Source organism: Ovis canadensis, chromosome 15 (genome assembly GCF_042477335.2).
Source record: "Ovis canadensis isolate MfBH-ARS-UI-01 breed Bighorn chromosome 15, ARS-UI_OviCan_v2, whole genome shotgun sequence".
Taxonomy (NCBI): Eukaryota; Metazoa; Chordata; class Mammalia; order Artiodactyla; family Bovidae; genus Ovis; species Ovis canadensis.
Window position 1 is genome coordinate 49,781,089 of NC_091259.1, and position 25,158 is coordinate 49,806,246.

The 25,158-nt window shown below is 39.1% G+C and overlaps 1 protein-coding gene across 1 annotated transcript; it reads right to left on the bottom strand.

Annotated features, from left to right (window-relative positions):
• Positions 1-620: 620 nt before the first annotated feature.
• Positions 621-25,158, bottom strand: CTR9 (CTR9 homolog, Paf1/RNA polymerase II complex component). The gene is made up of 25 exons (XM_069554177.1): positions 24,898-25,158; positions 23,466-23,564; positions 21,267-21,506; positions 20,654-20,771; positions 19,658-19,747; positions 18,533-18,681; positions 17,347-17,454; positions 14,036-14,143; positions 13,694-13,930; positions 13,398-13,487; positions 13,164-13,292; positions 12,870-13,053; positions 11,309-11,397; positions 10,291-10,476; positions 10,123-10,210; positions 9,835-9,983; positions 8,210-8,326; positions 7,925-8,070; positions 6,938-7,009; positions 6,277-6,412; positions 5,987-6,133; positions 5,473-5,630; positions 4,366-4,462; positions 4,047-4,159; positions 621-1,817 (listed from the first exon to the last, which is right to left on the bottom strand). The coding sequence occupies exons 1-25, from the start codon at positions 24,940-24,942 to the stop codon at positions 1,391-1,393; spliced, it is 3,522 nt and encodes a 1,173-aa protein (XP_069410278.1). The 5' UTR covers positions 24,943-25,158; the 3' UTR covers positions 621-1,390.

Sequence of the window (25,158 nt, forward strand, 5' to 3'; positions counted from 1 at the left end):
TATGAATATATATTATGAATATGTATATAATTTTTTAGATTCTTTTCCACTACAGATTATTACAAGATATCAGATAGTTCCCCATGCTATACAGCAAATCCTGGTTATATAGTAATGTTTATCTCTTAAATCTCATACGAATTTATCCCTCCTCTCCTTTCCCCTTCAGTAACTGTTTCTTACGTCTATCAGTGTGTTTGTCTTGTAAACAAATTCCTATTTATTACTTTTAGATTCCACCTATAAGTGATATTGTGTATTTGTCTATTTCACTTAGTATGATAATTTCTAGGTCTGTCAACATTGCAAGTGGCAGGATTTCATTCTTTTTTATGGCTGAGTAGCATTCCATTGTATATGCATTATACATACTACATCTCTTTATTCATTCATCTGTTGATGGACACTCAGGTTGCTTCCCTGTCTTGGCTTCCATAGTTTGTTTTTAATTTTTTGGCTGAGCCACACATGTGGGACCTTAGTTCCCCAACCAGACACTTAACCCACCCCTACTACATGAGAAGCCCAGAGACTTAACCACTGGCCTGCCAAGAAAGTCCCTGTAAATAGCTTCTTGCATCTTTAAAAACACTTCAGAAATCTACAAAGAATTACAAAACTTTTGAGTAAACAGTCTTCAGTTTAATTCAGGTTCTTCCAAATATTTGCATTTATTGATAGTAAATTTTCATATACAAATGTACTGCTCCCCCCCTCCCCAAATGACACAAAGTTTACACATAAAAATTGGTAAAAGAATTTTATTATGTGGCTTAGGTAGGTCTTTGCATTCTACTAACAGAAAAGCATTTTTCCACATCTTTGTCAACCTAACAAACGATATATTTGTGTTTTTATCTACATGGCTGCAGTATTACCCTATTGAAGAAAACCTTCCTTTCATTTGTACTTTGGTGCAATTATACAGTAGATACCTCTTTCTCCAGAAAATAAAAATATTCTTGATCTAAGCTTGAAATGGAAAAAGACAGTAACACCAAGTTTCTCACACCACTTGGTAAAAGATTGTAATAGAAATCCAAACAGTATACTGCTCAACATACAAAGATGACGCGTGTGCCACTGCTGTGGGCACTCACAACTCTGTAGGAATGCTTCAGCACATGGGTGTATTTTTCTGGGGTTTTCACATATGATAGGTGGAATTGTACCATAATGAAGAATAGTCACCTTTTGCTCAAGAGACTCAAATATTAGACTCTAGCACGGGAAACATCTCTTGGGTCATAGTAATGTACGAATGGATAGGGGAAAAAATTGCCTTAGCAAAAATTTCACCACTGACCAAACACCTGAAATGTTTTTATCACAGCTTTCATATGTTAAAAAAAGTTTCCTGCAGAGATGAAGCATATTCATGAAATAGAGCCTAGTCGCTATCATCTGAACCACGTTCTGAGCCCCTATCCGAGGCCTCATTGTTGGATCCCTCGGGTTCAGATTCATTTCCGGAACCTGGGCCGGAGCCCTCATTGTCAGATGCTCTTTCTGAGTCGTGGTCCGACTCGGCACTCGGGGACGCCGGCCGGGAGTCCATCTCAGAGCCTGCGGAGCGGCTCCGCCCTGACCGCAGGGACTCGTTGTCTGACTGTTCGGAGCCTGAGGGCCTGCGTTTCCTGGCCGGCTGGTCGCTGTCTGAATCCTCATCGGAGTGGGATCTCCGGGACCGCCGGGGGCTGCCGGCCTCGCTGCCGGACTTGTTCTGGTTCTCCTCCGAGTCACTCTCCGAGGAGGCACCCTTCTTCCGTGGCTCGCCCTCATCTGAGTCGCTGTTGCTGTGGCTGTTGCGGGGATGCCTGGCAAAGAGAAATGCTCGTTACAGGTCAGGTCTCTGACCAACACCACCTGACAATCAGGGGATGGCCTTTTAAAAGAGAAGGGCAGAATATTCTGGACCTGATCAGTGTTTTTACTGTGATATTTCTTTGGTGTACTTTTTTTGTAAATGAGATGTTGTTCATAATAAAAATGGGATTAAGTAGGAAGAAAGAATAAGGGACGTTAGCCCTAAGACAGAATAAAAACAGGGAAGGATGACTCTCACTGGTCACACCAGGCACCTTTCATCAGAATGAATTTCACACGTAAAATCAGGTAAGGAAGGAATACATTTATCTTTATAAGCAAATCCATAGCAGCAGAGGTAAAGCCTAGGACCTCACTTGGCTACAGAGACTATGGACATGAACCCTCTCCCAGGGGTTGGCTGAGTGGGGCTCCCTGTCCCATCTGTGTAGCAGTCGGTCAAGGAGCCAAGCCACCATCCCAGTTCTGGGCTTTGCTTCTGCTCTGACGCCCTTCGACACGACTAGACTTACTCTGCGCAGGACACTGGGCTGAGGGGGTTCTGATGCTTGCTCTCTACACATCAGACGTTAAAGGAAAGGGACTTGTGCTAATGCTCGGGACGGTGGTGGCAAGGGAATCTTGGCTTCCTGCAGGAACAAACGTTCCCTCAACCACTGCGACAGCTGCTACCTCCACCCCCCCAACCCCCCACTGCACTGCGCTCAACAGGAGGGACCTGCTTCTCCTCTGGCATATTCCTTGGTTTTGGTTTCCATGACAAATATTCCAAGAAAGGAATATTAAATCCTACAGGGTCAGTCTAAGAAGGGTGATGGAGGTGAAACAGATTACTCTCCCCAGCAATGAAAACATCCCTGCAGACTGAAGAGAGGCTCTTTGTGCTTACATCTGAAAGAGACCTAGACACGCATCATGTAACTCAGGTCACTCGGGAAGGACGTGAAGCGTGCACAAGAGGATGCTGGATATTCCTTCTGTATATACACCAGGTACCAGTGGGCCCCTTGAATCTAATTCACTCCGTTCCATCTGGCTAAAGAAGGAAACACTTCCTGACGGTTCAACCATCACGCCTCTAATCCATGGACCAGGATAACACTGTGGGCAAGGACCAGTGGTTTATGGAAAAGCAGTCTGAATCTGTGTCAACCAGTGTCTTCAGAGAAAATGGGAACCAAACATCTTCACAGATGCTTTACCCTACCAGGCTAGCCACTCCATCCCCAGCCACAGACCCCTAGCCCCTTCAACATGCTAACCTCTCACTGCTGCCTCACCTCTAACCCACCAGGACTCCCTCTCTTGCTTTTATTTAAAAAACTCTTTTTTATTATTTATTGTTTTTTTTTTTAGAAGTACAGGTGATTAGGACTCTTTATTCTTCTAAAAGACTTAAACAGCCTTTTACAAAATATATCTCAGTAATTACCCTTAATACTTCAACTCCAGATTACACATGGTCCCTGGCAAGCAATAAATGGAAAATATAAGTGATAACACTTTCCCCAGTATAATGTAGTTTTGGCTTATCTGTCATTCTCTAACTGCTTCTAAAGGACAAATTCCTTTGAGAGGGGTCAATGTCTTTTTCCTCTGCATCTCCAGCACTTAGCACTCATCTCATAACATGGATATTCAAATATCTGTTGGATGAGTGAATGAAATGATGCCCATCAGTGAAATGACAGCCATCAGAAGAATAAGGTGTAGTATGGTATTAAGAGTCCTAGTCTAGGAATCCAAATGTGGAGCTTCAGGTGCAAGTTCAGGACAAGTAAAACAGAATATTGTTTGACCAAGTGGGCTGTAAGCTAAAGGAGTACAGGACAAGCCCTCCACAGGCAGGGAGTGCTGAGTCATCCCTGCCTGACAAGGGAGGAAATGGTCAAGAAAGTGCCTTTCTTCCTGTGACCAAGATCCAGCTACTCCTAATACTTTAAGCCAGTCAATGGCAGTGTAGCAAAATGATACATTTTGTGTAGGAGGATGTCATATAGAAAATTTCAACTAATATCCAAGAAGAAAGGAGGTTTCAAAATAGGTTTCCTTCTGTAAGGGACAAATATTTGGTAGACAAAATGACAAGATCAGAATGAGGTGTGTGATAAGGTGTCTTCCAGTTCTAAGATTCTAAGAAACTAGAGATGACATTCTGTCACAGTGACCACTCTCGGTTACCTTTCATTAGGAGAACACACCAAGCAAAAAATTCCTACCCTTCATCAGCAATTTTCAGTTTATCTTCATCAGACGAATCATCACTTGATGATATTATGGCTTTGGATTTTATTTTTCCCTTCATTGAAGGAGGCAGACGTTCTGGCTTGGGCTAAAGAAAGAACACACATAATAGATTAGTGAAGACTTCCGTTAGGATGTCATGTTAAATTGGGTTTGCATTGCAATGATACAATCAAACGGCAACCAACAGACTTTAGAAGCAAGCGTCTGTGCTTGGAGACACTGCAGGAGGAGGATGTATCTAGCAGACATGTTTTATGCCTACCAGGGAAGAAAAACGTGTTGGACACTCACAGCCTTCTTCTTCTCTGCTCTTGGGGGACGGCGCTTTTTCGGTTTGGGGCCATTTTCTGTTTCATCATCATCAGATCCTTCATCTCCCTTCGGAGGTCTATAGTGAATACCAAAAGTGTGTCAAGATTCACTCATATGCCTATAAAGCCCAAGACTTCTTCGTCATCCAAATGGTATGAGTCATTCTCAACACCCTTCTCTACGGGTGCTGAATGAAACCAGACTGTGAGGCCACAACTTACAGTTGCTGCACAAGGCTCAGCAGTCTGCCATACAAATAAACCATGGATTTATGCAAAGTCTGCTGACTACGTGAGTCACTGTTGAGCCCTCTTAATGCATGTAAGATAAGCTCAGATCTTGCTCTTGGTGAGTGATAAGAGGATGTGAGGAAAGATCCAGGCTCCAGACTCAGCATCCTCCCCCTCCTCTTCCTTCCTTCCCAACTACTCATCCTAGGTCTGCTAATATTCAGCCATAGCTTCAATTCCACAGGTCAGTGTGTCTGATTGAATTCCACAAGCAGAGTCAGCCTCGGGTTGGGAAGAACAGGCCTAGATAATCCTGGAGGTTCCTGGAAAGGGAAGCACCACGAGAGGAGTGGGAGAGTTCAAGGGCCCCTCCAGGTAAGAGAGGACAAGGCAACCCTTGTCCTCACAGCGGATGGCATGGGAGGATGAAAAGCCCTTCTTTCAGCTAAATTCACATTTTACCCATCCTGTGAAACTTGAGGTGAGCCACAACTCTCACCATTTTACAGAGAGAAAATGAGGTTTGGGGCTTTTTAAGGTTATTAAGATGGACAGCTGGCACAGAACCACTAACTTTTCTCATTCTAAATTGCATAGGTTTTCCAATTAAGTGTTGCAATTTTATAGACATAAGAAAGGCAATTATGACTGGCTCAGAGCTCTCAGAAGGAAATTTGTAGTATTTGGTAACTGGGGTCCATTTTAGGATTAAAGCAGGAAGCAGGAGCAGGAAAGGTTTCTGTCTGGGTGGATCAAGACATTACCAGGTGTTCCCAAATTCTAGCCCTAAGATTCAGAAGGTGAAAGGTGTTTTCCACTTTCATGAAGTGATTGAAAAAGTATCCCATGACACTACCTTCTCCTCTTCTTCTTCTTTCTCTCGCCGCCCTCCTCTTCCTCGCCTTCTTGCTCACTACCACTGCCCTTCCTTCGCTTCTTCTTTTTGGACACAGGCAGGTCCTCATCGGTGTCATCATTGACAAATTCATCGAACTCTCCTCCCTTCTTGGAACGCTGAAATCCAAAGAAGACCACAGTCAGTGCTGTCCTGGCTGGTAGAATATGGCTGTATGAAATAGGCCTCATGCCATCAGTCCCCTGAGTCGACTGGAAGAGGTGCATGGTGATGCCCATACTTTAAAACTGCTAATTGGGATGAATGTTTCTCATAGCAAAGATCATCAACTGCAAGGTTGCTACAAGATAAACTATACTAAAACTAACACTGAGGTGCATTTCTAAAGACTAGATACCATTTAAAGCATTCTCTGCGTTGAAGACTATCCTTTAGCAGAGGAGGAAGCCAAAGCGGGACTAAATGTTGAGTGCATTTAGGCAGGTAACTTCATTTCCAGCTGGAGTCATCTTACCCGTCCACCACCACCACCTCTTTTCTTTTCTTTTGTTGCTTCAGTCTCTCCAGTAAACATAAGAATATTTTTGGTCTTCTCTACATACTGGGCCCGCTGTTCCAAAAGTTTCTTTTGCTCTTCTTTTTCTCTGAGACGTTTCTCTTCCTATGAGGAAAACAGGGTAGGGAAAAATCTCATCAAAATGTTCTTATGACCATAAAATCATGGCTATCATCAAAAGAACTTTTTCTAACAAAGTGTATATATGCACACCTTTAATTCTATATCACCGCAAACACAAGAAATACCTGTTCTTTGAGAAGTTTCTGCCTTAGCAGTTCTTTCTCTTGTTCTTGTTTGGCCCGCAACTCCCTTTCTTCTTCGTCTTGTTTGCGTGCCCGGGCCACGTGGTATTGCGCCTGGCTCAGTAAGTCAGAGCATTGCCTAGAACGTTCCCAATTTCGAGAAATATGAATGCAGCTAGTATACTTTTTATTTAAAAACTCAGAGCATTTATATTATTTACACATATTTAAAAGTTTGAAGCAGGATCATAGGAAGTCTTAATTAGCAAAATTAACTTAATTTCTCATAAGCCAATACTGTCAACTATTTTAAGTGTCCAAATTATAACTGTCTTCCCAAAGCACAGCTAAAAAGATTCCCAACAATATCTTTACATATAACTCAGAGTCGGGAATCGTGTCTTGATTCTGACTACATAGCTGATGTTAGTGAAATCAGAAAAGTCTTTTCCCATATAACTTCAGGACTTGAACTAAATTAACTTTGGCATATTCCCTCAAAGAACCCTCAAGAAAAAGCCTTAGCCCAGGGTGGAACATCCCAGAGAGGAGAAAGACTGATGCCTAGAAGGTCAGAATCCCTCACTACTGTGTCACTCTCCCAGCCCATATGGATATCACTACCTCACCCAAAGTCACCTTCCATAATAAATAGTAACATTACCTGGCTTCGGTAGCAGCGAGGGCCAAGTCAAATCTCATTTTATCTCCCACTTTACTCAAGTAACTGAAATATCTAAATGGAATGAGAAAATAAAATATGTAAAAAAAAAATTAATCACAGACCCTTTAGATTTTTCATCTGTTTTCAAAAAGAAGTTTCAGAGAAGGCTTACATACTGACTGAAATTAATGAACACTTAATACTTAAATGTATTCATGAAGGGCTATCATTTCAATAGGAAAAACACATAGACAACTCACTTAAAAAAGAACTCTCAACAACATACCACGCAACACCAGCAAATTCATGAAGATAAAGTTATATTTAACATTATCAATAAATTCACAAACAACCAAAAATCAATTCCAGCAACTAATATTTACTAAACATCAAATTTACTAAATATGTCAGCATGGAGGTTAGGAGGCTTAAGCCATGAAAGCACATATAATTTACTAGGAAAGGCAAAAAATACTTAAAACAAGAACTCAAATAAGGTTGGATAAAACCTGAAGAGACGTCAGATTTTAACTTTAACATACACTGAGTTATCAACTAAATACTATAAAGTTACATAAACTGAGTTAAGCCAAATAAACTTATTCAGTTATTTAAGAGGAAAGGCCTTAATCTTAGCTCAAGGAAAACTCCTATCTCAAAGAAGACACTGGTATAACAGGTGACACTGGTATAACTCCAACATAAGTGGAGTCTAAAAGTTTCTAGTATGTAAAATTCTGGGTCATATTACTCTCAGATTAATAAAAAATCTAGGGCAAGCTTATAAAGCTAGCCAGTTATAGGGGTTGGACTATAGGATCCAATTCTAGCAGGATCCTGGCTATGGTTTGATGTCACCTAGTGGCAGCTGTGTGCTTTGGTTTAAAAGTTGCCAGAATGATTCTACTAGAGAATGATTCTCCTTTGAGACATACGGGTTTAAAGAAACAATTTCAAAGGTTGTTTGGAACAGGTACAAAATCTTACCTGTGTGCAAGCTCCAGTTCCTTCACAGCATTAAGTACTTCCTTCAGATTACTCTTTTCATCTTTCAGGACAGAGGTAGCTAATCTTTGTAGGACCAAGGCCACATTAAACATAAGAACTGTATCACTGGGTGCCACATGTCTAGCCTATAAATAAAAAAAAGCAAATTTTTCATATGTTACGAAAACATGAAAACAATTTTAGTTAAGAGTATTAGGCATGTAAGCATGTGTAAAACAGAGTATAAAATACAAACTAGCACAGAATTGAGTTCCCTTTTTTTACCTTCAGCAGGGTTTGTTTGCATTCCTGTAACTTGCCACATTTGAAGAGGGCCCGGGCCAAATACAGCACAACTTCTGTGTTCTGGTGCTTATAAAACTTTCTGAGGCAGTTTTCATACTACAAAAAGAGAAAAAGTTAATTAAAGCACAACAACAATTACATACTATTATAACAAAATTTCAAGCGATCTTAAAGCTATGTGAAAAGGTATTTTATCTTCTGGATGGTTAGTTTCAAAGACTAAATTGAGACTGATTCTTGACATTCACCAGCATACATTTTCACAACATAAAAACCTGATAAGAAAAATTACATACTCGAAATAGTCTTTCCATTTGAAATCTGGACCAACACTGAAAGGTGAAACAGATGGAAGGTCATTTTCTATCTTTAGCAATACAATCTAGAAAAGACTTACTGATGATTTATCAGAAGTCATACACCTGGCTCCTATGGTGCTCTACCACCTTTCTTTAGGGCTGGTGGAACCTACTGGCAATCAATATGAGAAGCCTCACAGTTCTGGTTGTTAATCTCTTCGTAAAACTAATATAGCAATGCTGGTATTAATTTTGCCACGAACAAGTCAGTTTCTGACCATGCAACGTTAGGAGTGTTGTAGGCAAGTTCTTCTCAGTGAAGACGGTTAGATGGTTTATCCCTGGCTATTCCTAGCAATTGACTTGCAGACCAAGAAGGCTGACCTCCAAAAATACAACCTCTGAGACTACCATATGCAATCAGGGTTCTGTAAGTCCTTGTGATGAGTTACCTTTCCAACAATAATAATAACAATACTCATCCTTTTTAGAAAAAATGGTTAACTACTTCCCAGAGCCTGGACTGCTCATGTCTTCTATCTTTGGTCAGAAACTTGTTTTTTTTCTGGCCATAATTTCAGTAAGAACATTTTTCCTTTTTCACTAGGTATGCTAAAGATGCTCACTATGCTAAAGATGCTGGGCATGACTCTTTTACTTCAAGTAATCAACAAATATGAAAAGCATAACAAAAATCTCTAGCTATGAAGTTATCCCCATGGAGGGAGTTTTTTCTTTTTAAATGTCTTTTAACCTTTCTGAATTGCAGTTCTCATCTGAGAAGGAACAGGATAAAATGAGCAAATGAATAATTGCTCAATCGTGCCCGACTCTTTGCAACTCCATGTACTATACAGTCCGTGGAATTCTCCAGGCCAGAATACTGGAGTGGGTAGCTATTCCTTTCTCAAGGGGATCGTCCCAGCCCAGGGATCGAACCCAGGTCTCCCGCATTGCAGGTGGATTCTTTACCAGCTGAGTCACTAGGGAAGCCCAAATGAATAATAAATCCCACTATCTTCCGGCACTTATACTGCTATGCTAGGCAAATTAATGCCAAGTATTTTTCATTCTGGATCCTCATAAAATTCTATGAGATTAAGGTACAAGTATTTCTGTCTTATAGACATGCCCAAGACGTGCAATTAATGGTGGAGCCAGGACTCACATCTTTGTCTGGACATCAAAGACTGGTCTTAACCTTATAAAATTATAAGCCTCTAAACCGATGGGGCCAGAATGGTTAAGAAAACAACTGCTCAACGATGATCACAAAATAAAATATTTTGAAAAATAAAACATTACCATCTGAACAGCACTGATATATTGCTTTTGTTCCACGTAGATGTGTGCTAGATTCAACCACACATCACTGATATCTGCTGTTGCTTCTCTTACTTGGGCAAATACATCACGAGCTTCACGGAAATATCCTTTGTGGGCCAAGACAGCTCCTAAAGTTATAAAAAGGATCACGGAATTAGAACTTCCTATTTGTAGCCAGAAAAATAAACTAGAGAGAAAATTTGATCTATAAACATCCTTCCAAAAGCATTTATTTCACAATTATGGATATCCAAATCTTGTAACTACCTATGCCATTAGCAGCGTATAGATTCTTTGCATCATTTCTGAGTACTTGTTTGTAGATAGCCAGAGCACGATCCTGATGACGCTTTTCCTATAAAAAGATTATTAAAAAAATTCAAATAAGAATCAAGTAAGAATCAACTTTGTTTTAAAGAAATGAAAAGAGATTACCTTTTCTCTGTCTCGGGTGGGCTGATGCAAAGTTTGAAGCCAGACGTTTCCAAGGGCCAGCATAGAATAAGTGTCACTCTGAGTAGCTGGTTGTTTTAATATCCTCTCAAATTTCTTCTGGCCTGGACCCCATTCTTGTTTTGCTAAATGAAGATTACCAATCAAAGACCAAGCATCTGGATGGTCCTAAAAACACACATATAAAAAGAAGCAAGATCTGTAATTTGGCTTTGGAGATCAACCATCTTTCCAGAACAGCTGATTCCTGGAGAGGTTTATAGGCTACATTTACAACAGTGTTTTTCAAACTGACAGCTGAGATGGATTAATGACTCGTAAAATCAATTTAGTGTTTAGTTATCAGCATAAGAGATGCAATAAAATGGAATACAGTAAAAACATCAATGTACTGCCTAGGGCAATATGATTTTACAAATCATATTTATTAATCTGTAAAACTTTGATCTCAGCTATTTGCATACACATGTGCGTGTACTAGGCTGTGACGTGAAATCTAATTCTCATTGTGGGCCACAATCCAAACATCTAGATGACGCTACACCCTTTGAAGTGAAGTGAAGGTTGCTCAGTTCTATCTGACTCTGCAACCCCATGGACTATATAGAGTCCATGGAATTCTTCAGGCCAGAATACTGGAGTGGGTAGCCTTTCCCTTCTCCAGGGGATCTTCCCATCCCAAGGATCAAACCCAGGTCTCCCTCATTGCAGGTGGATTCTTTACCAGCTGAGCTACAAGGGAAACCCAAGAAAACTGGAGTGGGTAGCCTATCCCTTCTCCAGCAGATGTTCCCAGGAATCAAACCAGGATCTCCTGCATTGCAGGCTGATTCTTTACCAACTAAGCCCTTTAGTATCTTTAAAAAGTAAATGAAAAAAAAGGGGGGGGGGCCCGAAGCCAACCTACACAGCCATTAAAAGAAAAAACTGATTTCCTGAAGGAAAATGGTGATGTGGTAATATAATTATTGTTTAAAACCCAAGAATTATTATTACCAACCTGATTAATCTGAAGAGCTTCCTTAAACCAATCTGAAGCCTCATAAAAGTTTCCTTTATCTCTAGCCATTGCTCCTAGGCGCAGATAGCCTGAAAATACACAAGTTTTTATGTTTAAAATATTAGCTATAAAGTAGGACCATAATTTTAAAGTTGCACTTTTAAAATAATTGCTTTTCATTAACACATCACAGGTGAAAAAACATCAAGCATCAATATAGTTAATTAAATATCTAATAAGTTAAAGTGCAACTACAATACCATCAAACCTTCCTGTTTGAAATCTCAGATTCTCTCTTCTCCTCCATTCCCCAAGCTGGCACTCTGGATCAAGTCATTATCTCAAGTTAAGTTATTTTAAAAGCTTGGCATCATTTTGTTTCCCGTTTCTCTCTGATATACAGCACTGTGCTTGGCATATCACACAACAGTGAAAACACAGACCACTAAGGGATTACTAGTTAGAAAACCTGGGCTCTAACTGTGTCTCTTTCCCTTAAGTAATTTTAAAAGTGAAAGTGTTAGTCACTCAATTGTATCCAACTCTTTGAGACCCCACGGACTATAGCTAGCCAGGCTCCTCTGTCCATGGGATTCTCCAGACAAGAATACTGGGGTGGACTGCCTTTCCTTCTTCAGGGGATCTTCCCGACCCAAGGACTGAACCCAGGACTCCTGCATTGCAGGCATATTCTTTACCATCTGAGCCACCATGGAGTGCCACACAAATGTCAAAATTGTTATTTTTTCCAGAAAATGTCACTCTCTCAAGAAACCAACAATGGTTTACAATTGCCTATCAACTCAGTTCAAATTAAGCCTGGAATTCAACTAAAATCTTATTTTAAATCACTTTTTTATTCATAATAGTATGACAGGGGCCAAGTTACCAGCCTTGATTTGACCAGAGTCAAAACATCATAGCTTTAGGTTCTTTTAAGGGAAGTGCAGCATATAAATGATTTTTAGTTAGAAACTTTCCAAATTTCACACTGTTCAGGTTGCAAAAACTCAAGGTAGGACATTTTTAGGAGTAATTATTTCCAGGAAAGGCACTCTCCTTTATGACTATTAAAAACACTGTAAATCAAAACAGATGCCACCATTAAGATAAACCCATAACCAAATATGTCAAGGAGTTGTTAAAAGCCTAGTAAAGGTAGCTGACCCACTGAAGATGGACTAGTCTATAAAATATGGTCCCACTGGTTTTCAGTTGTTTCCTTCTGTTTCCAGGATAAATTTAAGTGAAGCTGCATTTTTTTTTTAAGGCCACAAATTTGCTTTGAAAAAAAGGTATAACCTTTAGAACAGTTGGTTTTGTTTTTTCAATAGTTTCTTTTTTTTTTTTTTTTTTTTTGCTACACTGTGTGGCTTACAGGATCTTAGTTCCTCGAAAAGGGAATTAATCTCCAGTGGAAGCAAGAAATCCTAACCACTGGACCACCAGGAAATTCCCTAAAACTATTTATTATTAGTTCCAAGAAAGATTTTTTTCAGGCTAAATTTTTGCTCCTGTTGTGAGCATTTAATACATAAAAAATAAAGTTTAAAATTCTTACAGTCAACATAATTAGGATGTTCCCGTAAGATGTTTTTATATAGTTTTTCAGCTTCATGGAATTCACACATCGCCTCATACAGCCTGGCTAAATTGTATGACGTTGTAACAGAAATGGCGTTATAATAATGTTCATCATGCTCAGCTTCTGCCTTTGCACGATCCAAAGATGCCAAAAAGTATTTCTAGGAGAAAGAAAAGAAAATTACACTGTGAAAAGACTTGGTTGATACATCGAAAAAGGTGCACACTGAACTTGATAGTTCAAAAGAAGGAATTAGTCCTTCGTTCCTACCTTTGCCTCACCCAGATTTCCAAGTCTGAAGTGAAGGGCACCCACGTTATTCAGAATCTCTGGGGGGACATCGGCCTGCACTTTCTCCTGAAGGATGCGTGTTGCTGTTCCGTAGGCTGACAGGGCACCCTGTATTTTCATGGTGGACAGAATAAGGTGTAAGTGAAAAAGAGAGAAACACTATACCAGGCTTACCAAAAACACATTAGGTAGATGAAAAATGTGATCAAATACCTGTATATCAGTCTGTTCTAAGATCTGTGCCAACTCAATCCAAGCTTCAACATCATCAGGATACTGTTCTGTGACCTTCTTCAAATGGCCCTGGGATAAAAAGAGATTATTAAGCTAAGGCATTCCAACTCTAGGCTATGAAAGTAAAACGTGGTAGCTGCTCTACTCTGTTTAATGTCAGTTGTTACTTCAACTGGAACAAACTCAGCTATCAAAACCATATTTCTGTAAGCAATAACAAGAAATGAGCATCTAGGGATAGCTACCAGAAAATAACTAAGACTTTTAAAACGTACCTTGGCAATATCTCTTTTTTCTTGGTCTTCTGAAGCAGCATATAAAGAGCCAAGAATTTTCATAGTTTCATAATTATTAGGATAAGCTTTCAAAACTTTCTCAAAGCACTGAGATGCATTCTCTTTGTCACCTCGATAAATGTACATTTGTCCCAAACCAAAAAAAGGCAGCACAAAAGAGGATGAGGCAAACTGTGTGGCTTGATAGTAGTATTGGAAAGCTTGGTCATAATCTTCCTAAAAAATGAAAATAAAACAAGACCAACAATATATACAAACAGAGTTAAAGATCTGGAAAACCATTAAAGAATTAAGATACTCCAGGATGTAAAATTAACTTACCTGGACATGGAATGATCTAGCCAACTGATAGCAACTTTCTGCTTGCATGGCCTCCACTTCTGTATTATGGAATGCATGGAGAGCCAAGTGCTGGACTTTACTGTAATCCTGAACAAGGAAGACCCAAAAATCAATGGGTAAGCTCCAACAACTCTACTGGTCTGTTATAGGGTTCCTCAAATTTCACTTTAAAAATTTGTTAACTGAATTAACAATAACAGCACTGTACCCATATTTACAAATCACTCTCCTTATTCCCCTTGCTGATAAACTTAGGGAAGATGGGAACTAACATTTGTATAGTACTTAACACTTGCTTAGTATGTCTATTACTTCATTTAATCTCCACAATAATCCTTTGAAGCATCAGGCCTATTTTTGTGATTAGAAAACCCAAGAGAAGTTAAGTCCCTTATTAACAGTAATGGGAGCAGTTATGATTTAATAAGAACTATTATATCCAAGGGTTTCTCTTGTGGCTCAAATGGGTAATCTGCTTGCAATGTGGGAGACCCAGGTTTGATCCCTGGGTCAGGAAGATCCCTCAGAGAAGGAAATGGCAATCCACTCCAGTATCCTTGCCTACAGAATTCCATGGACAGAGGAGCCTGGTGAGATACAGTCTATAGGGTTGCAAAAAATCAGACACGACTAAGCAACTACACTTTCACTATATCCAAAGTACTCCGCTAGGTATACTTATGTTAGTTCTAAGCTTAATCAACCTTCCCTGCAAAGTATGTCATTACTACCATTTTATTGATGGGAAAACAGAAACTTAAGTAAAGTTTGTTATCCAGAGTGAAAAGCTAGAATCTCAGTTTACTTTCTTCCCCACTCCAAGGATATGTTCTGTCACATGAAGGTAACAAGTACCAGCGCCTGGACCTGCATTCAACTCTATTTGAATGCATGGGTCATGATCTTTCTACTAGATTTGACTTTCCTTTTGATTAATCTGCCAAGTGTCTCAAAAGTCACAGTTCATACATCAGGGGTAGAAACAATGTTTCAGTTTTAATAGGAATATGTTTTATTCATCTGACCAGAAATCTGGTCTGATGTAAAACTTTTGACATTTTTTTAATATTATAAATAATGGGATTGCAGCTTTTAACAGGGACTGTTTCCCATTAGGTAGGTATGTAATATGGATATTACATTTAACAACCCTAACTACCACCCCTCAAATCCTATAAAGTAGGTGTTATTACTGTTTTACAAGTGAGGCAATTAAGGTTTAGGGAAATCAGTATATTGGCCCAAAGCCAAGCAACTATATATAGTGGTGATCCCAGAATCTGAACTAAGTGATTCAAACTCCACACTTTTAATTACATGACACAGCCTTTAGCTCAATTTGTATCTTGTTCACTAGAATGAGGGTATGGGAATAGCCTGGGTACCTTCTAGGTTTGTTCTAATGACAAACTGAGAAAACATATGTAAACATGCTCTGTAAACCTTACAGACAGATATTCAGTGCAGGAGGACCTCATGACACCTGGCACGGCACTGATCATAGATCAGACATTCAGTAACACTCAAACAGACTCCCTTGATTTACATATTTCACCTAGGTAATCTTTAAGGTTCTGAATATACTAATTGTGCTCAGCAGAAGCAAGTCTCTATCTTCAGCAGTGGAAGCATGACTAGCATCGAAAATAAAAAATGCGTTATTCTCATCTGGTTCAAGGAAGCTGTCCTAACATTTGTAAGCACTGACTACTAGATATGCACTCAAATATTTAGAATCATTAGTCCTCTGTTTTTTATTGTTTTTTTCCCCAATAAAAACCAATCTAACTTGTGTTAATGTTTTATCTTAAAACAGTAACACTTCATTTACTTTTAAAATATATTTTCATCTTCTCCCTAAGTAGTTGCCTTTTAGTACTGTAATAGCTATAGCATAAATGGTTTTTCCAGTGGTCATGTATGGATGTGAGAGTTGGACTGTGAAGAAAGCTGAGCCGAAGAATTGATGCTTTTGAACTGTGGTGTTGGAGAAGACTCTTGAGAGTCCCTTGGACTGCAAGGAGATCCAACCAGTCCATTCTGAAGGAGATCAGCCTTGGGATTTCTTTAGAAGGAATGATGCTAAAGCTGAAACTCCAGTACTTTGGCCACCTCATGCGAAGAGTTGACTCACTGGAAAAGACTCTGATGCTGGGAGGGATTGGGGGCAGGAGGAGAAGGGGATGAGAGAGGAAGAAATGGCTGGATGGCATCACTGACTCGATGGATGTGAGTCTGAGTGAGTTCCAGAGTTGGTGATGGACAGGGAGGCCTGGAGTGCTTCGACTCATGGGGTCACAAAGAGTCGGACACGACTGAGCGACTGAACTGAACTAAACTGAAAGCTTAATTAATAATTCACTATGAAAGGGGCTTCTATAGCCAGGGAGAGTAAAGCACCATGGTTAACAGCTCTGTGACCTCAGGGTATTAACTCTGCTTCCATGATTCATCCACAAAATTAAGAAAATATTACCTATCTCACAGGATTGTTTTGAATATTACATAAATTCATGGCATGCACTTTTAACAGTACTTGGCATTTAGTAAGGATAGAGTGCATACCAATAGCAACAATAACAGCAATATAGCATGTATTACTAATAAGGATCTATGTAGTTTTGTGAACTTTTACTTAAATTGCTATTTAATTAAAGTTCTTGGTATAATTTAGTACCTAGTTGCAAAATGATTTATTAAACTCATGCTTACCAACTATATAAAAACTTTTCTAGTATTTAAGAAATCTAGAAAGCCACTGCTCTACAGAATTAGTGGCAACTTTAAAAATGACATCATGATCAACATACAAAATAAACAACATACAAAAATAAACAAGCTGTGCCTCTCTTCTTTCAGCTACCTAGTGATCGTCTTCTAAAAATGTAGCTCAAGAGCGTTTTCCTTCTTGGTGGTAAACACTTTTCTTAACCACTTAATCATTTCCTCTTTCATTTCTCTACCACAGCAGGGTAGAGACCTTTATTTTTACATTTACATTTGTTCACATGTCTGGGTTTTCTATGAAACTGAACTCCTTGAGTGCAAAAAATGTCTTACTGAACTTCACACCTCCATCACAACATTGGGTATGGTATACAGGGTCAATAATTATTAAATGATTGAATGAACAAACAGACATACCTAGATACTAATATAAACTCTAACTTGAAAAAATTCTCTTGATTAAAATTTCTTTTGAAGTTAAAAAGATAAAGTGTCAACTGCAGTGCAGAAAAGCAAAGATAAGGATTTAAAATTAAACAACTTTAATAAATGATTTCTCCTACCTTTTTGAAGAAAAAGTGATTTGCTAAGTGGTTTAATACCATAGGGTTGCTAGGATCAATAGTATAGGCTCTGGAAAGAAGCTGGACACCATTTTTGATGGAATCAGCCTAAAGGAAACACAGTGATGACAGGGATGAGTGAAACATTACTTAAATAGCACTTTTTCAAAGTTTCTTTTCTAGTCTGAAGAAATAAGATTATACAAATCTAAGTTCAGATACCAAAATATAGTTCTTTTTAACTTTCTCGCCAGCAATAACAAATTTCAAACCGTGATGGTGAGATTATAAATTGGCACAGCCACTACAGAAAACAGCATGAAGGTTTCTCAAAAAACTAAAAATAGAACTACCACATGGCCCAACAACTCCCCTCCTGGGCACACAGCTGAAAAGCCAAATATTAACTGGAAACACTACCTCAAAATCCAGACCATTACTTATAATTGCCAAGATATATAACCTAAGTGTCCATCAACAGGTGAATGGATAAAGATGATACACACACATGTACATGCAATGGAATACAACACAGCCATAAAAAAGAATGAAATTTTGCCGTTTGTAACAACATGGATGGACTTGGAAGGCATTACGTTAAGTGAAATAAGTCACAGAAAGATAAATGCTATATGAATCTAAAAAATACAACAAAATAGTGAATATAACAAAAAAGAAGTGTAGTCACAGATATAGAGAACAAACTACTGATTACCAGTTGGGGAGGGGAGGGACAATATAAGGGTTGGGAAGTGGGTGGCATAAACTATCAAGGTATAAGAAAGGTTCAAGGATGTAGTGTACAACATGAAGAACATAGCCAAGATTTTGTAATAACGCAAATGGAAAGTAATCTTTAAAAACTACAAAAATGAAAGGAAAAACAATAGAAATAAATTCAAACAGTGAGTTAAACTTTCAGAATTTAGCTTTCTTAACAGACTTAACTGCAGAAACACTGCCACTGGAAAGCATTTCCTGCCCTTTGAAATTGGGTGAATGTAATAAATATACCTGATATCACTGTCCTAAACAATCTACTGCTAATCCCCAAGGCAAATAATAGGAAAGACTCCAAAAGATTGCATTTTTTAACAGCTCTGTTGAGATATAATTCAATATATAATTTAATACTATTCACCTGACAAAATGGTCAGAAACTAAACATTTTTTTTTTATCACACACCTCTTTATTATTGAGTTCTAGAACAGCCAGTCCCACCAATGCTCCCACACACTTGGAATTGAGTTCCAGGGCTCTGCTGAATGCCAGACGAGCTTTCTCCAGTTTGTTAAGTTTCACAAAGCAATGGCCCATTCCTAAACGAACCTCCGCTACAAAAATAAAATCAAGTTATTTAGTCTGTCAAACTAAGGCATTCTTAGGATTCAAATTTTTTTAAATGCTTACACACTATTTATAAGTTGCAAAATGCCAGAATTAACCTCAACATAATCCCACCATAAAATCTTTGGGTGTATCACAATCTTGACTTCACTGGGGGTCAGAAAAATAATGTTATTTTTCTTGTCTTCCAATATGCCTGACTATACTGTACCTTCAAGCTCTAATTTTTAAACAGCAATTTTTTAAACAGAGAGCTTCATTATAGGCTTAAATAAAGTGACTGGCTACATGCACATCTGCAGAACTAAGCTTACAAATGCTTCCCAATTTCAAACCCATGCCAAAAGTCAACCATGTTCTTATCAAAGGCCAACCTCTCCAGTGCTCATTAGATGCTACCCCTTCTCATCTAAGGTCACTGCACCAGCAACCCTCCCCTCTTTTTCCTGTATCATCAAAATTTCCCTCTCAACTAGATCATTCTCATCCATACACACTCCCCTATCCTAAAAAATCCTCTCGATTCCATTTGTCTTTCCAGTGTCACTTCATTCCTACTTTCCTTAGAAAGTCAAGCTCCTTAGATTCTATACTTGCTGCCTCCAATTCCTTTCCTTCCCTTTTCTCTTTGGACTCCACTCCGATGAGTATCTCACCTCTACCATTCCAATAGAACTGCTTTTATCAAGGTCACTAATGATTTGTATGTTGCCAGATCCAATGAGCAACTTTCATTCCCTATTTTACTTGGCCTAACAACAGAATTTGACACAGTCTGACAATCTCTCCTTCTGGAAACACTTGATATTTAATTTCAAAATTTGCTAAATGAATGTGATTTTGCAAAGAAAAAAGTATAGAGGAAAAAGATATATTAAGAACTACTTCTACTCAGCCTTTGAATCAAATACCAATATTTTAAGTTGGATCATATACAGCTTAGACTTAAAGTTTTTCTCTTACCTGGACAACCTGGGTTAGTCCGCAAGGCTTTCTTATAGTAAGCTAGAGCGCCTCTGTAATCCTTCTTGTTGAACGAAATGCAAGCTTTACCTGTAATGATTTTTAAAAATAAACATGCACTTATTAAAGAACTCAAGTGTTATATACTCTCCACTAACTCACCTAGATCAAATATATATCTCCCAGTAAAAAATAGTCAAGAATAGTAAAAATGATTTCATATTTAAACTTGCTTTCCATAAGGATCTATTAATCTATGTCTATAAAGATTGACATAGATTAATATATGTCTATGTCTAAGTCCTATATTTATGTGAAATGTTAGAAAACAAAAATTAGCTTAGAGTTGTCCAAATAGGTTGTTTACTGATTCTCTAGAAGTAGATTACAAATTATGCTTAACTGGTATATATTTTATTTCTGTAATGTCAACAGAAATGATCTCCTGCAATAAGTTTTTTCCATTTTTGTTTTTTTGGCCACGCTGGGTGGCCCTGAACCCAGGTCCTTGGCCATGAAAGCATGAAGTCCCAACCAATGGACCACCAGGGAACTCCCTACAAGAGTTTTTTTGTTTTTTAAAATTTTATTTATTTTCAGCTGCACTGGATCTTTGTCACTGCATGCAGGCTCTCTTCTAGCTGCAGTGAATGGGAGCTCCTTTATATGGTGCATGGGCTTCTCGTTGTGGTGGATTCTCTTGTGGAGCACTGGGGCTCAGTAGTTGAGGTACACGGGTTTAGTTGCTCCGTGGCACGTGGAATCTTCCTGGACCAGGGATTGAACCCATGCTGCCTGCATTGGCAGGTGGATTCTTAACCACTAGACCACCAGGGAAGTCTCCTCCCCACCCCACGAAGGTTTTATTTTTACTAAGGTAAAGCTCTTCTACTTTGCTGCCCAGCCCAGTTACTAAGGAGCTATCAACAAAGAGATGTATTTTAGGCACTTGCTGAAAAATGAAGATTCCTAAGATGGTTGCTGAAAATGACTTACCAAGCAGTGCTGGAATATTATTTGGAGACTGGTTAAGTACAAAATGAAACTGTGCATCAGCTTGATCCATTTTGTCACCTTCAAGAAGGCAGAAGCAGGCTCTTCCTAACAAATGGTTCTGAAAAAGTAACGTACCATTTTACACTTGACTTTACATAGGACTAACCGTGATTTACGACAAATGTGTAACATGAAAATGAAAACCATACAGGGGAGAAGTTGGGCATCACACAAATTCCCCTATCACTATAGTGTGTTTAAACCATCAGTAAGCAATTCTGAATTACAAACTGAGAAATTATCCCAAAATGCAAGCTGTCTGTGCCAAGAAAAATGACAAAAAGAAAAGTTCAGACTCCTTAAAATACATCTGAAATTCACCTGAGGATGTCAGAATTACCAACTCATTGTTTATAAATTTCTATGCTAAATATGCCCATATTAATTCAACAGTGTGAGGAATTTCTATTTTAATAAAGAACGCTTCTCCTTTTTGACTGTTATCAACCATATTAAAAATTGTTTTAGAAACTCTGTTGCCTATTACACATTTTGCTTTCACGTGGCAATTTTTTCCTCTTTCATAAATTCAAAGAAATCTGACTTAATTTACCTGATCATACATAATAATTTTATCTGCCATTGTATACAATAGGGTTGCCTGTGTAATAAGATCCTTCTTGTTGTCCTTATTCTTTTCCTTACGAGCCTGTTGAACATAATAGGCTGCCAATGTATCCAAGCAAGTCATCTGGTCTTTTTCATGGTCTCTATAATCCAAATTGCCATCTATACGCGCTGCTTCCAACAACTTGACAAACTCTTCTGTTTTCCCTTGCTTGTAGTATTCCAGCTATAAGGCATATAATCAAGTTAGAATTATTCTATGTCCATACACAAAGTTGAACACAAATATTTACAGAGGTTTTATAGGCCCCATACTGGAAACAACCGAACTGTTGTTGAAAAGGTGAATGGACAATCCGTGGTCTATCTGTACAACGGCTACTGCTCAGCAGTAAGAAGGAGCTACTGGATATATGCAACTATGTGGATAAATCTCAAACTAATCTTCATTGACAAAAAGCTGATCAGGGGTTGCCGGGGCACTATTTTGCTTTCATGTGGCATTTTTTCCCTCTTTCATAAATTCAAAGAAATCTGACTTAATTTACCTGATCATACATAATAATATTAACAAGTGCCTGGGCACTATGGGAGGGTGGGGAAGGGAGAGCTGGGGGGAAAGTTTCAGGGGTGATGGATGTATGTGTTATTTTAAATATGGTGATCATTTCACAGGTGTATATATGTGCTAAAGCTTCTCAAATGTCTGTGTTATATTCAGTGGTCTGAAATTCACCTGAGGATGTTAGAATTGCCAACTCAACATGTTTATAAATTTCTACGCTAAATATGCCCATATTAATTCAACAGTGTGAGGAATTTCTATTTTAATAAGGAACCCTTCTCCTTTTTGACTGTTGTTATCAACCATATGTAGTTTACTACAGTGAATTATACCTAATCAATTTGCTTAAAAAATTAAAATCACTACAAATGTTTCCATCTCCTTACTCAGCAATAGTTGATTGCAAACTAAATCAGAGCCAAAGAGAGAAAGAAATAGTGAGAGGTACAAAGAATTCCAAACAAAAAACTTGGGTTCTAGTTCTAGATCCACCAAAAATTATCTATGACTTTGGGCCTGTTGAATAACTTCTGTGGATATTTGTTTCATTTATTAATAATATAAGGCATATCCATCATTAGTCCCTTCCTTTGGGCCACAAACAATGCCAGGAGTTTCTTAGACATTATCTCTAATCTCTACAACTATCTTTTAATCCAGTGTTAACAACCCCCTATTTTAGAAGAGGAAATAGGCTCAGAAGATAGATCATTTGTTGAAGGTCATGGAATTAGTTAGCAGCTGAGTTGAAGTTTGAACAAAGGCCTTTCTAATCCCAAAGCTACATTCTTTCTTGTTTTAACAACCTGTAGCCCACAATGGTTCATAAATTTATCTTACTACTGGTATCATGCTAACCCTGCAAGACTCCAATTTTCATATAAGTGCTGTGAAAGGAGGCATTTGTACTAAAAAAAACAACTTAAAGTTCCCTTCTGGTTTAAAAAAAATGAGTGACAAGCATAAATGGCCTGTTCTCCAAAGACTTAGAAAACTTAGCACTTAAGTCAGGAAGGCACTGCTTGTCACTGATAGCACCTCTCTTTAAACCCAAGCCTAAGAAACTCAGGAGTTACACTTGAGCACTGGACACAAACCTAATTCCAGATCTGTTTCTCTGACTATTCAAGCTAACATTAGATGCCTTGTTTATATCCTTACATGAAAAGTGACCTGTGGCAAACTTGCTTAGGAATAATGATTAAAGTATTCACTATATTCATTACTATAATCATTTCCTATAATGTTCCCACAAAAAAGAAACATAATCATGCAGCTAGTACTGAGGAGGGTAGAGGGTGTTAGATTGTTTACATTGTGGCACCTTGTTTTTTTCTCAGTTTATCTGCAAATCATAAGCCAGTCCTCACTGAATAACCACTAAATAACCAAATGTTCAATGCTGAGTACTATTTGGCTTAAGTGAATTTTGCTTTTACCAACATATTCTAATTTACCAGAGGTCAGCAGACCACTTAGGAAACTGGACTATAATATAATTAACTTTCACATACACGGTACTATCATTCACCCAAGCTGGCTATTACTGTATCTGAAAACAGAAACCACATATTTTTTTCCAGTCGACATGTAAAAAGTATTTGTTACATGAATACTCACCGCCAAAGCAATCCATATGTGCAGTTGTGTGTGTTCCTGTTTCAGAATACTGATAACTTCATCTCCCTCCGGTAACTGATCAAAATCAAGTTCAATGACCTAAAATACAAAATGTAGGTTTTAACTCTTACTTTTCTTCTTTTTTTTTTTTGGCCATGCCACCACAGCATGTGGGATCTTATATCCCAACCAGGGACCGAACTTGTACCCTCTGCAGTGGAAATGCAGGGTCTTAACCCTGCGTGGGGTACCAGGGAAGTCCCTGTTTTTCTTTTTGAAATCTATGTTTCTCCTCTGACTGCTCTTTTCCCAGAGATTCATCAGTCTGGTTATACATAGAATTTTTTTTTTTTTTAATCCATAGGATTTATGTTCACTTTCTGTAACGCTAAACAAGTATATGTTAAGAAATGTTTAAGGAGCATATGCCAAATACATTATATGGAATAGTAAAGTAAAAGCATAGCAAACAAATCCTGCTAGCTGTCTTCAAATCACTAGAACTATATAAAGCTTTGAAAAAAATGAAAGGAAACTCTGCTTAATGCATAGTGCAGGTGAAGTGTAGATAAGCACCCCAGAGACTCTGATGCCATTGGTCTGACAAGAAGCACAATCCTAGAAGCAAGGCAATCTTGAGTTGCCACTGCACACATTCATCATGGAGGCAGCATTTGTGTCACACACACTCCTGACTGTGGCACAAAAATCACAGTAGAAAAATTTCCTAGAATTAGATCGTGGTGGTGGTTATACTGCTTTGTGAATATCACTAAAAACCACTGCATTTTATGGTAAGTGAAACACATCTCAATAGTGCACCTCAATCAAACAAACAAATAGGAATATGAGATAGCCAATAAGACAACAGCAATTCTGAGAGCTTTACTCAGACAAGCTATTGGCCATCCATAAAAGAGGAGACAAGGGAGAGGGGGGCAATTCTATCAGCACACAGCAGCGGCCTGGGGTCTCTATTTCGCTGAGAGAGCCTTGTGCAGCGACACGGGAGTTTCTAAGGGAGGAAGGGCGACATCCTACATATTCCCGGGGAGAGATACTTAGTTTGAGCAGCAGAGAGAACACAGTGACATCAGTGTCCACCTCTGTGGTCTGTGAGGTCCCTCACATTTGATCAAGCACACTCACACTCCCGCGCCTCTGAACTAGGAAGAGCGGAGTACTGTCAAATACGAACAGGTTGGAGGGGAACTTTAAAAGAACTCCTCGGGGTGGCCTCAAGGTTTCGGGGACCTGATGTTCCCAGCCTGGGAGGGTGCCGGGGCTGGGGAAGGAAGTGGTCGGAGCTTCGGAAGGGGAGTTCGATCTGGGAGAGACAGTGCTCTTACTTCGAAAGCGAAGTCGAGAGAAAGGGGGAGGGGGAGATCGTCCAAGTTCACGGCCCCCACCCTCCCCCATGCTCGACCCTTACCTCGTCAGTGTCCCGAAGGGGAATCTCAATAGAGCCCCGCGACATGGTGAAATTAGAAGGAGAGCGGGCGTCGGGCCCCGCCTCTCCACAGCCGGTACTCCTGGCTTATAGCTCGTCCGGAGACTAGCGGCGGCTCGGGCTCCGGTTGTGACTGCAGCCCCGCAGCGCCGCCGGAGCTTCGGCTTCTCCTTCCCGTCAGCCGCTCAAACAACGAACAGCAGACGGCGACCGGCGACTTCCGGCAGCCCCGCCCCCTGCCCC

What these genes read in the sequence shown, in the direction of transcription:
- CTR9 (XM_069554177.1), bottom strand. Translation starts at nt 24,942, where the DNA reads ATGTCGCGGGGCTCTATTGAGATTCCCCTTCGGGACACTGACGAG. An exon ending in CTAGATCATTCCATGTCCAG is followed by an intron (nt 13,931 to 14,035) that starts GTAAGTTAATTT and finishes TTCATTTTTTAG; the next exon opens with GAAGATTATGACCAAGCTTT. An exon ending in ATACGCTGCTAATGGCATAG is followed by an intron (nt 9,984 to 10,122) that starts GTAGTTACAAGA and finishes TTATAACTTTAG; the next exon opens with GAGCTGTCTTGGCCCACAAA.